Source organism: Aegilops tauschii, chromosome 7 (genome assembly GCF_002575655.3).
Source record: "Aegilops tauschii subsp. strangulata cultivar AL8/78 chromosome 7, Aet v6.0, whole genome shotgun sequence".
Classification (NCBI taxonomy): Eukaryota; Viridiplantae; Streptophyta; class Magnoliopsida; order Poales; family Poaceae; genus Aegilops; species Aegilops tauschii.
Genome location: NC_053041.3, coordinates 169286331 through 169298859, shown reverse-complemented (window position 1 = coordinate 169298859; position 12529 = coordinate 169286331). Strand labels below are relative to the sequence as shown.

The following is a 12529-nucleotide window of genomic DNA, read 5'->3' as shown; positions in this document are numbered from 1 at the left end:
GATTTCTTATCCTGCTCCGGCAAAACACAAAACTAGTGAAGATAGAAATGGCACTGATGACATCAGAAACTTGTAGTGTAGCTCGAGTTCCATGGTACCCTTATGAACAGTAAAATCAGAAAAATGGTAAAAATTATATAAAAAAACTGAATTTTTGTGACGTTGTTTATAACCAAATTTCTTCAGTGCTTTCAAATTTTGGTGTCCATATGACATCTAACGGGCCCAAACAAAAAAGAAAGAAAATTCTGCTCAACAGTGCACACAAGTTTTGAGCACCAATATTGTTATTTTCTGTATGAGCTCCTAAAATGTTATTTGGACACAAAAATTTGCAAGCACCTACAAAATTTGGTCATAATCAATCCCACAAAGTTTCAGAATTTTCGGATCTTTTTTACTAATATTTTCGATTGTACTGTTCATGGGGGTACCATGGAGCTCGAGCTATTAAAAACCACTCTCGTTAACGGGTTAGTCGCAAAATGAAGTTCCTCAAGAGTAGGGTCAAGGTGGGACTGATAGAGATACTGGTGGTAATTTTATTTTACACAAGATCTTGCACGCATCAAATACTATTGCCTTGCTTCTTTCCTAAATGCACAAATATAGGAAGGAAAAGAGAATGCCGCAATCATCAAGAATAGAGATCTTGGTAGTAATTTCTGCAGCATATAAATTCATGGCATTCAGCATCATCATGTGACAAAAGTATACGTGGAAATTATTTTATTATTTTAAGCTTCTAGTAGGATTACTTGGCACAAGCATCTGACTGACGGACTGCGTCTAGATTGATCCGCCTTTGTTAAATTCCCAGGATCAGGCCATGACAGCAAACCTTCAATCATAAAAATAATTCTACCAGGAGGTACAGGAAGTAAGAAAGCACACTGATTCAGACCAGGAAGAGCAAGGACGGACGGATGTCTGATTGTCGCCATTTTTTGTCTACCAATGAAGTTTAACTTGAGAACCAGCAACCTTGAACCTCCGTGTACCATTTTCAAGCTGGCATCCTTCGGAGGCACTACTGGTTGTAGCAAAATGAAGAAGCACATCGTCAACACTTCTTTTATTGGGAACAATCATATATTCCAATAAAACTGGTGCAGAGGCTGGGTATTCCCCTTTTCAAAAAGAATAAATGGACATCAAACTTCAGTGAGGAAAGGTGGATCGGAAAACCCGCGGGGGGAATTAATTGATACAACGAACCACCATTCCATCAGTGAGAATACGGTATTCGGAAACTCCAACCACAACAACCAGATCTCACTAGGGCAAGTACCTCCGCATGCCCTTGACGTCAAGAAGCCTCTCGTGTTCTGCAAGATCATCATCGTCGATGTGATCACCGATGTAGTAATAAGAATCCTCACGGTAATCCTCATAATCCTCGTGATTTGGATAGTCGGGACTCCAACAGCAACTGCAAGGCAGATATGGCAAAGAGTACCGAGGGCCAGCCATGTTAACTCGAGAACACTTCTCCAGCAGGTCATCATCCATCTTGAGATACTTACATTCGAAAACGTTAAGGTGCTCTAGGTGGGGACAGCCATCAAGGATCACTGTCAGCCCTTTGTGGGTGAGTCTGTTGCTGTCGAGATACAAGGAACGTAGCTCGTGCATCTTCGCAATCGCGAAAGCATTACCATCATCTGCAGGTTTGTAAAAACGATCTTTTTTTATGAGACTGAAGTGCTTCAGGCGTGGGCAGGCTTCAGCGACGATCTCAAGCATTTCTGTGCTACCAAACCACATCGAAAGCTCGAGCTCTTCAAGGAGAGGGAACTTGCGCATAACCTTTGCAAATACTTTCTTTGAGACGTAATAACACTTGATGAGATAGAGCCTCTTTAATAAGGGTGCCCTGCAAGATAGTATTAAGATTAATGCTACTCTCTCTGATCTGAATTAATTAACGCAGTCTCTATACAATGTAAAATGGACAGCTACGGCCGACTGCGTGAAAGGGAGGATCAAAAGCTGACGGATGGGCCATTTATCTGGCTTAACGGCAAACTAACGGTGCGAAGATTTTGGTGCCAAGTCAGCCCTTACAGTGGGACCCACCTGTCAGATTTCGTGTCAAACGTGGTCAAATGAGCATACAGTGGTAACGGTAAACGGATTACTGAAAATCGATGTTTTCGGTAAATGGTGCTTTTTGTATACAACGTGCGCAATTGTGATGGTTTTTAGCTATTTACTCATAAATTTGTCATGCGAATTTATGTTTCTTTTACAAACCTTTAGCAAAATTGTGGTTTTTTATACAACACGCACAATTGTGATGTTTTTTAGCTATTTACTCTTAAATTTGACCTGCGAATTCGATCGAGTTTATTCTGCTTAATTAGCAACTGAATCGAAAAACGAACAGGAACAGGAGACCTTGCAACAAAGTGGGTCAATAAGAGAGACTTACTGCTCGCCGAGGAAGAGGAACAGGTCATCGTCGAAGAGCTCGGCGGCGAAGACCTCGCACTGCCCGGCGCTGAGCCGCAGGGCGGAGCGCACAAGATTGGTGCGGACGGCCTGCCAGCCGAAGGGCGGAACGGCCGGCAGGTCGCGCGCGTCGATGCAGCGCCACAGCTCGGGCTCGTGCCGCGCGATGCGGCGCCAGGAGCGGCACACCGCCGCGGCGCCGCCCAGCAGGAGCTCCACCTGGTCCAGCTTGCGGAGGATGCAGGAGATCGCGTCCTGGGGAAGGTCCGCCCAGTCCCTCTCCCACGGCACCGGCATGTGGTTGAACACCGTGACGTGCCACGTCCGGTCTCTCCTCCTGCTGGCTCGTCCCTTTCGGCCGCGCGGCGTGGCCGCCGACGGCGGCTGGTGGAGCGATGGCGGCTGCATCGGGATCGCGATGCGGAGCGTTAACGAGGCAAGATTTGTTTTATGGGCTGCGATAAGCGTAGGTCGGTGCCTTGATTTTTCTTTTTCTTTCGCATAGGTAGGTCGGTGCCTTTGATTTTTCTTTTTCTTTCGCATAGGACCTCAGCCTGAGGTCTCTCATTTTGCACTATGCATATGTATTTTTTTAGGATTATTAACCATGTGTGCGCTAACTATCATTCAATACATAATACGTTGGGCAAACACAAGACATCATATAATGTGTTTTAAAAACATCGTGTACTTGATCTATATCTTCTTTTACAATTCAGCCTCGGTGACTGATGCCGGACTGTTCCTGCCGCGGGTTGGGCACTATGAAGCGGGCGGCTGACGATGTCTCGTGGCATGGATGTCGAGGCGGCGGCCCTGGAAGGCGGTCCGTTGGCTCTTCGGCGGGCATCATGGTGGTTGTGGTGGCTAGGTCTCTTGGCCGTGTGGGCAGGCGAGAGGTTTGGCAGTGGGTGGCTTGAGCGCGCTATGTCATGGTGCACTGATCCGGATCTGGGAATCTGAACCCGTCACGCTTGTCTTGGAGTCCTCGTGGTGGCACGATGGAGCTGTCGGGCAAAAGCTTCGAACTTTGTCGCCGATGATGGACGTCACTCTCTTCTTGAAGACATCGTTGTGGTACTCCTCTTCGTGTTTGGGTTCTGAGTGAAAGTCTTTGTCCGTTGTGGAATCGACAGCGGCGACGCTTTCCACCATTCTCTCTCCTGTGTTATCTTTCGGTAGCATAGTCCCTTGCCTTTTGCGTCATCCGATTATCCTAAGAACGACTTTGTAAGAGGGCTACGTCACCACATTGTATCGTTTGGGCATGTACTTTGTTCGGTTGTTGCTTTATACTCCCTTAGCCCCAAAATAAGTGTTTTCGATTTAGTACAACTTTGATCGAAGACACTTATTTTGGAACGGAGAGAGTATATAATAAAGTGGGGCAAAAGCCTTTCGAGAAAACATGGGCTAGAATAACCTTCACCTTTTTTTGAAAGATTCAGGCTTGCTGGCTTTTCATTGGCTTAGCAGGGGAGAGATACAAGAATTGTGATCAAAAGATCAAGAAAGAGATCAAAATTTTCTCATAGGTGTGGGGGGAGGGAGCACGCAGGGACTCTCCTCCACACCGTTACAGGAGCAAAAACAAGGCCTATTCCTCACGTTATATCCCCAAACGGGGGCGCTATGGCATGGGCGCCGGCGAGTCTCCATTGCTCGATATCTCTCCGGCAGGCTTCTATCACGTTGAGCACATTCGGCGTCTTTCCTCGGAATGTGCAATTGTTTCTCTCCAACCATATGTGCCAAGCGATCATGGCCACCATGGTCTTGATTCCCTCTGTTGGCGTCGCGGAGTTGAAGATTGTGGTGACGGCCTCGGTTGTTGTTTTGCTTGAGCTCCAGGAGGCCGGTGAGAGTGTCGCGCAGCCCTCCCAGGTGGCTGCTCTTGACTAGATTTCCCGCGAGGTGCTGCACTCCCATATCAGGTGGTAGGAAGACTCGAGGTTGCGGCAGCATAGCTGGCAGAAGTAGGGATTTACCCATCCCCTACGTTGCAGGCGGTCGTTGCACCAAAGTCGGTTGTGGTGGAGCAGTCAGAGAAAGAATTTTATTTTCTCAGGAGCCCAGATCTTCCACACTAATCTTTTCATGGTCGATGCTGGTTGCAAAGGGAATTGGGAGTTGTACGCTGACCTCGTTGTGTATTGGCCTCCGGCTTTCCATGCGATCTTGTCTTCGATTCCTTTTCGCAGCACTGGATTTGCATTTGATGCGGCGTTGCAACTGAACGGCCTGGGGGACGATCTCCAAGCTGTTGCCGCGCCTGAGGTCCATGATCCATTTGTCCTCGCGTAATGCGCCCGCCACCGTGCGGTTCTTTCTGATTGAGCGCCTGAACAGGTCTGGGTAGACTTGTCGTAACGGCTGGTCGCCGAGCCATGTGCAGTGCCAGAAGAGGGCTCTGCTGCCGCTACCCACCGTCACCGTCGTCGTCGAGGCGAAGAGCTCTCTGTCCTTGGTGTCACAAGGCGTCCCCATGCCTGCCCATGGTCTGGCCGGGTCCGTCCATGCCAGCCATAGCCATCGGAGGCGCAGCGCGCGCGTGAACCGCTCCATGTTGGGGATGCCGAGGCCGCCGTGGTCGACTGGGGACGTGACCAGCCGCCAGTTCACCTTGCATTTGCCGTCGGTGACCTCTTCATCGTGCGCCCACAGGAACCGCCGACGAGCCTTGTCGACGTCCTTGTAGAATCTTTTCGGGATGCGCAGGACTGCCATGGCGAAGGCGGGCAGCGCGGATAGGACGCACTGGACCAGCACGCGGTGACCCGCGGTCGGCAGGAGACGGCCTTTCCAAGCCGCGAGCCGTGCACGGATGCGGTCGATGAGGTATTGGATGTGCACAAGCCAAAGCCTGCCGATGCAGAGCGGGAGACCGAGGTACCTGATCGGGAAGCCTACTCTAGTGCCGCCGAAGTTTTGAAGGACGTCTATGAGGTCGATACTACCGCAGTTAAGGGCTGCCGCTGACGATTTTTGGGGGTTGCTGCGAAGCCCCATCGCCTCTCCAAACCTGTCCAGTAGCTGCATGATGGTGTCTATCTCCTGGCGCACCGGGTTAGCAAAGAAGATCGCGTCGTCCGCGTAGAGCATGACCCGCAGACGCGCTGCACCGGTCGGCAGGGGGGCGATGGCCCCGGCATGCTGAGCTGCTTCTAATAGTCGGTGAAGGGTGTTGATCGCCAGAATGAAGAGGATCGGCGAAAGGGGGTCCCCTTGCCACAGCCCCCGCTGATGAAGGATCGCAGGGCCCGGGTCTCCGTTTAGCATGCAGGTGGAGGACGCGGAGGAGAGAGGCAGGGCGACCCAGTCTATCCAACGCGCCGGGAAATTCATCCGCTGCAACAGCTCGAGGATATATTCCCATGAAACCGTGTCAAAAGCCTTGGCAATGTCGATCTTGAGTAGGAGCAGCGACGACTTTCTCCTCTGAAACAACCGTAGAACGTTCTGAACATAAAGAAAACTGTCATGGATGCCCTTCTTCTTCTGAAAAGCGCTCTGGGCCGGGGATATGAGCTGGTCTAGCACACCCATTAGCCTGATCGAGAGGACGTTGGCGATCAGCTTGGCCACTGAATAGATTAGGTTGATTGGGCGGAAGTCGGACAGTTTGGTTGCGCCATCCTCTTTTGGCAGCAGGACGATCATAGCTCTGTTTAAGGCCGCGAAATCGCCCCCGGCGAGCTGGTAAAAAGCATGAAAGACAGCCATGGTGTCCATCTTGATCGTTTGCCAACAAGCACTGAAAAAGGCACCATTGAAGCCATCGGATCCTGGCGCCTTCTCAACTGGAGACGCACATATTGCTGCCCAAACTTCTTGCTCTGTGAATGGGTTGTCGAGGCCTCCTCCAGTTTGCAGACGAGGTAGCTGAATCATATCCCAGTTGACTGTTTTTGCCCGTCTCTCCTTGTTGCCCAGAAGTGCTGTGAAGTGCTCATGGATCATGGCCGCTTTCTCTTTGTGGTCTGTTGCTTGCTTGTTCTTTGACTCTAGGCAGTGTATGTAATTTTTCCTTCGTCTAGAGTTGATCTTGCTTGGAAGAAAGCTGTTTTCGCATCGCCCGCTTTGAGCCAGGTAGTCCTTGCTGCTTGCCGCTTCCTGACCCGCTCAAGAGCTGCGAGACCAACTATCTTCAGTTCTAGAGTTTTCCTCAGCCAAAATTCCCTTGGGGTTAGTTGTCGCCTCTCCTGTGCCACATCTAGCCGCAGCACCACCTCTGACGCAATGTGAAACTGCAGTTTTGCGTTGTTGAAAGTGTTCTTCGCCCAGATCTACAGGTATGCCGCCGCTCTTTTTAGCTTGATCTTCATCCTAGTGAATGGGCAGGAGTGGTTCACTGGCCTCTGCCACGCTCTCTGGACCGTCTGGTGGAAGTGGGGGAACTTTGGCCAGAAGGATTCGAATCTGAAGATTGCTTTTCGTGGCGGTGGCCGTGAGCAGCAAGGGGCAGTGATTAGAGCACGATGTGGATGCAGCCATAAGGATGTAGGAGGGGAAGAGCGCTTCCCATTCCTGGTTGCAGAACACTATGTCAATGGCGACAAAGGTTGGGTTCTCCCTCTCGTTGCTCCACGTGTAGCGCCTGTTCTTGCATTTTATCTCTCGCAGGCAAGCCCGATCGATTGCATCTCTGAATCTGCCCATCATCCTTCTGTTGATGTTGTGGTTGCTCTTGTCTCTTTCCTCGTAGATGATGTTGAAAACGCCGTTTATCAGCCACGGCTCGCCGAGGGGTGGCCTGCTTCTGCTCAGCTCATCGAGGAATTCATCCTTTCTTGTGCCGACAGTCGGGCCATACAGCATAGTAATCCAGAAGGAGAGGCCGCCGTGAGGGAGGAAAGCCCTGGCTGTGATGGAAAATTGCCCAACTGACTGTGTGCTGATCGTAATCTTGGTGGAGTCCCAGAAGATTGCAGCGCCGCCGCGGGTGCCCAGCGCTAGCAGAACGACGCATTTGTCTAGTCTACGGCCTCCAATCTCCCTGACAATCTGTGGTGACCAGATGTCGATCTTCGTCTCCTACATGCACAACAGAGCTAGGCTATGGGCGTCAGCCACCTCACAGATGGTGGTCCTCTTCGCCGGTGAATTCAGGCTGAGGACATTCCAGTTCATGATTAGGATGGATGTATTACTCATAATGCAAACAGGTGTGCTCCGGCGACAAACAATTTACTACTGAAGAGAGGAACCAAGTATAGTTACACCGTCGATCAACCGGGGAGAGCCAGCGTCCACCAATAGTGTGGGCGTTCTGGGAACGGGGGTCCCCAGACTTGCCTGCCTGCGGCCCACGGCGTGGCTAAGCTAGCGGGCCGTACGGCCCATCTTCATCGACAAGGCATTCAAGACCCTCGCGAGGGGCCAAGCCTCGCGGGGCGGACGACGCAAGACCTCCTCAGGAGCGGCCACACTCGGTAGGCTCGCGAGGAGCGAAGATATCAAGGTGGGGCAAACCTCGCGAGGCTCGCGTGACGTGAGCCGTGACGATCGACACCAGGCGGGCGCCAGTGCGCACAGCGTCCTTGTTTCCTCTTTGGTGCTAAGGAGGCAGGCGCAGGCGCGGAGTACCGAGGCATAAAGCAAAGGTTTTCATATCGGTGCAACAAGACCGAAGACCAGCAAGACAGCAAGATGGAGGTCTCCATGGAGCCCAAGACGGCGTCAGCACCAGAGCCTTTTGCAGGCGAAGACCACTTTTGTCAGGATAGCTTGTACTAGTTGTCCCCTTTCAAATTTGCCCGCCATTGTTGGCTCCCTTCTCGCTCAATATTTGGGGAGAGGACCAGGGCCTATATAAGTAGAGCTAGCCACCACCGTAGGGGGCATCTGATCTGGAACTGATCGAGTCCTCACCCACACAAGTTCGACAAGCACAAGAACACCTCAACCTCAGGAGGTTGTTCTTCCCCTTGTACTGTTCATCATCAGCCCAAGAGGCAATCCACCACCACCACACTGGAGTAGGGTATTACACCACAACGGTGGACCGAACCAGTATAAACCTCGTGTCTTTCTGTGTTGCGAGTTCGTCGAGTTCGTCCGTGAGATCTTAGCGAGCTAGGGCGTGGATCGATAGGAGGGAAAGAACTTCGCGCGCACCCCAGAGTTCGAACCTTAAGGGTTTTGCTGGAACCCCAGATCCGACATTTGGCGCGCCAGGTAGGGGTGCACCGAGGCTTCTCTTCCGTCGATCTACGCTCCGCCCGCATGGCCGGCGCACCGTCATCACCTCCGGCGGCCAGCATCGACGACGGGGCCAGGGGGCTCCGAGCCCTAGCCCCCGCCCTGCGGCGGGTGCGGTGGCCAACCAAGTTCAAGCCGGAGATGCCGCCGCGCTACGACGGCGTGGCGGACCCAACGAGTTTCCTGCTAGCATACGAGGAAGCCGTCCTCGAGGCCGGGGGCGACGACAAGGTCATGGCCAACTGGCTCCCCATGGCCCTCACCGGCGAGCCGCGCGCCTGGCTGCTCAACCTCCCCGGATCCATGGTGGCGTCTTGGGAGGAGCTGCGCGACCTCTTGACCGCACGCTACGCGGCACCGGCGCACCACGCGGTCGCGGCCCTGCTAGGAGGCTCTCAGGCGCCTCCTTCGGATCGCCACATTAAGTTGTTCCTCCGCCAGGTTGGCGCCGCTTCCAGGCGCTCGGGGGCTCCGACCGGCTGGGCTGCGCCTGAGGCCGAGCTCACCTTCAACTCAGAAGACCACCCTGACTCCACCGCCGGCTCAGGCACGCTTCCGATGCTCTGCACGCCCACCATCTGCCACGTGGCCGTCACCAAGACCCTCATCAACGGCGGCGCTGGCCTCAACTTGCTCTCCGTGGAAGCCTTCGGCTTCCTTCACGTGCCGCCCAGGCGGCTCAGCCTCAGCAAGCCTTTCTCAGCGGTTGGTGGCGGCGCTGCCCACTCTCTGGGGCAGATACGCCTCCCCATCACCTTCGGCATGCGCGACAACTACCGCACTAAGTTGGTCGACTTCGACGTCGCCCGCATCGGCCTCCCGTACAACGCCATCCTCGGGTACCCAGCTCTAGCCCAGTTCATGGCAGCAACTCATCCGGCCTATAACCTCATGAAGATGCCTGGAAGCAAAGGTGTCCTCGCCATCAGGGGGGACACCAAGGAGGCCGTGACGGCACTCAAGCTTGCCTTCAAGACCGCAGCGGCAGCGCAGCCCGCCGACGCCGGTACCCCCGAGGCCAAGGAGGCCGTGCCTACCAAGAAGAAGCAGCTGTTCACCCAAGACAAGGCAGAAACCAAGCAGGTGCCGGTCGACGAGGACGGGTCCTCAGGAGCCACCTTCACCATAGGTGCCGGCCTCGATTCCATCCAAGAAGAGGCGTTGGTGAGGTTCTTGTGCGCAAACAAAGATATATTCGCATGGGAGCCCAATCAACTGGTGGGGGTTCCGAGAGAGGTGATTCAGCATCACTTAAGGGTGTGCCCCGACACGCGCCCTGTCAAGCAGCGAGTGAGGCGGCAATCCACGAAGAAGCAAGCCTTCATCATCCAAGAGACCCGCAAGTTGGAGGCCGCGGGTACCATTCGCGAGGTTCGATACCCCACATGGCTGCGAACCCCGTCATAGTACCGAACAAAGGCGGGAAGGAACGAATGTGCGTCGACTTCACCAACCTCAACAAGGCGTGCCCGCAAGACCCGTTCCCTCTCCCACGCATCGACCAGATCGTCGATTCCACCTCCGAGTGCGACTTGTTTTGCTTCCTGGATGCGTTCTCAGGGTATCACCAGATCAAGATGGCGGTGGAAGATGTAGAGAAGACAGCCTTCCTGACCCCGTGTGGGGTGTACTGCTACACCTGCATACCCTTCGGGCTGCGCAATGCGGGCGCGACCTTCCAGCGGTTGATGCACATCGCCTTAGGGCGACATCTCGGGAGGAACACAGAGGCCTACGTCGACGACATCGTGGTGAAATCTCGGGAGGCGAGGACCCTGATCCAAGACCTGGAAGAGACCTTCGAGAGCCTGCGTCAGGTGAACTTGAGGCTCAACCCGGAGAAGTGTGTGTTCGGTGTCCCTTCCGGCAAGTTGCTGGGATTCCTTGTGTCCCACAGAGGGATCGAGGCGAACCCGGAAAAGATCAAGGCCATTGAGGACATGAGCCCACCGCAGACCCTCAGAGAAATGCAGAAGCTGGCAGGTCGGGTGACTGCGTTGGGACGCTTCATCTCCAAACTAGGAGAACGCGCCTTGCCCTTCTTCAAGCTGATGAAGAAGAAAGGCCCGTTTGAATGGACCCCGGAGGCCGACCAAGCCTTAAGACCTCAAGAGATACCTAACTAGCCCGCCGGTGATGGTGGCGCCACGACCTCTCGACCCCCTGGTGCTCTACCTGGCCGCTACCCCGTACTCTGCCAGCGCAGCGGTGGTGGCGGTTCGGGAGGAGCACCGAGCCAAGGGCGCGCTGTGCCAGGCTACAGCTGAAATGACGCAAGATCAGGAAGGCGCCGCGCGAGCCGCAGCGGCGTCAACCGAGGACCAAGCTCGGCAGGACGACGTCACAGAGACCCCTGTAAGCGACCAGGCATCAGGAGTTTCACCACCTCAGGAGACGTCCGGGCCCCTGCAAGACACAAGCCTCACCAACGCGCCAGCCCTTGTCGAGCACCCGGTGTATTTTGTCAGCACGGTGTTGCGGGACACAAGGGCATGATATCCCATGCCTCAGAAGCTCCTGCTCGCGCTCTTGGTGGCCTCGCGCAAGCTGCGGCACTACTTCCAGGGCCACCCCATCAAGGTCCTCTCAGCCTACCCGTTGGATAGAGTGCTCAGGAGCCCGAACTCTGCTGGAAGAGTCGCTGAATGGAACATCGAGCTGCAAGCATTCCAGTTGGAGTTCAGCACTACCCGGGTCATCAAGGGAGCCGCGCTTGCTGATTTCGTGGCGGAATGGACGGATGCCCCGGCACTTGAAGTAGGCGAAGACCGGTCCACCTCACCGGGAAGCGAGGCGCCGGACGGCTGGGTCATGTATTTCGACGGCGCCTTCGCGCATCAGGGTGCGGGGGCTGGGGCAGTACTCATCTCGCCCACTCAGGACAAGCTCTACTACGCCGTGCAGCTCTGCTTTCGGCAGGGCGAGAAGGTCTCCAAAAACATCACAAAATACGAGGGCCTCATAGCTGGCCTGAAGGCCGCAGCAGCTCTGGGGGTGAAGCGCCTTGTTGTTAGGGGTGACTCGCAGCTCCTCGTCAACTTCTCAAACAAAGTATACGAGCCGAAGGATGAGCACATGGAGGCTTACCTCGCAGAAGTGCGTAAGATGGAAAAACAGATCATGGGGCTGGAAGTGTAGCATGTGGCCTGAGGCACCAATAAGGAAGTCGATGACATCACCAGAAGGGCATCCAAGCGGTAGCCCCAGGAGCCTGGCATCTTCAAGGAGCGGCTCTTCAAGCCGTCGGTGACGCCAGCACTTTCAAGCATAGTTCAGCCTCGGGAGGAGCTCCCACAACCACCTGCCACAGGAGCCCTAGTCTGTGGCCCGACCTCAGGAGCTCGCCTTCTCTTGGCGCTCAAGCCCCAGGAGGAATGCTGGACCAAGGAATTCAAGGAGTACCTGATGCAAGGGACGCTGCCGGAGAAGGAAGAGGACGCAGAGCGCGTGGCCCGGCAAGCCACCGCGTACTGTATCTAGGACGGTGAGTTGTACAGAAAGCGACCGAATGATGTTTTGCTGTGCTGCATTTCCAGTGACCAAGGAAGGGAGTTGCTGGTTGACATACACGGTGGGGACTGCGGACATCACTCGTCGTCACGGACTCTCGTCGGCAAGGTGTTCCGCAGTGGATTCTACTGGCCCACGGCGCTCAACGACGCGGCCAAGTTTGTGAAGTCCTGCGAAGCTTGCCAGTTCCACGCCAAGCAGATACATCAGCCAGCTTAGGGCCTCCAGACCATACCAATCACGTGGCCGTCCGCAGTCTGGGGGCTGGATATTTTGGGCCCCTTCCCTCGGGCGCCAGAGGGCTACCGCTACCTGTACATCGCCATTGACAAATTCACCAAGTGGGCGGAAGTGGAAGCTGTTC

General features: G+C 54.4%; 1 protein-coding gene across 1 annotated transcript; it reads right to left on the bottom strand.

Moving 5' to 3' along the window:
* Positions 1–1070: 1070 nt before the first annotated feature.
* Positions 1071–3096, bottom strand: LOC109731713 (putative F-box/LRR-repeat protein 9). The gene is made up of 2 exons (XM_020290890.4): positions 2435–3096; positions 1071–1876 (listed from the first exon to the last, which is right to left on the bottom strand). The coding sequence occupies exons 1-2, from the start codon at positions 2995–2997 to the stop codon at positions 1279–1281; spliced, it is 1161 nt and encodes a 386-aa protein (XP_020146479.2). The 5' UTR covers positions 2998–3096; the 3' UTR covers positions 1071–1278.
* Between the last annotated feature and the right edge of the window lie 9433 nt (positions 3097–12529).

Coding starts and splice junctions, on each gene's coding strand:
- LOC109731713 (XM_020290890.4), bottom strand. CDS start 2,997: ATGCGAAAGAAAAAGAAAAATCAAAGGCACCGACCTACCTATGCGAAA. Junction 1,877..2,434: donor TTCCTCTTCCTCGGCGAGCA/GTAAGTCTCTCT, acceptor ACTATCTTGCAG/GGCACCCTTATTAAAGAGGC.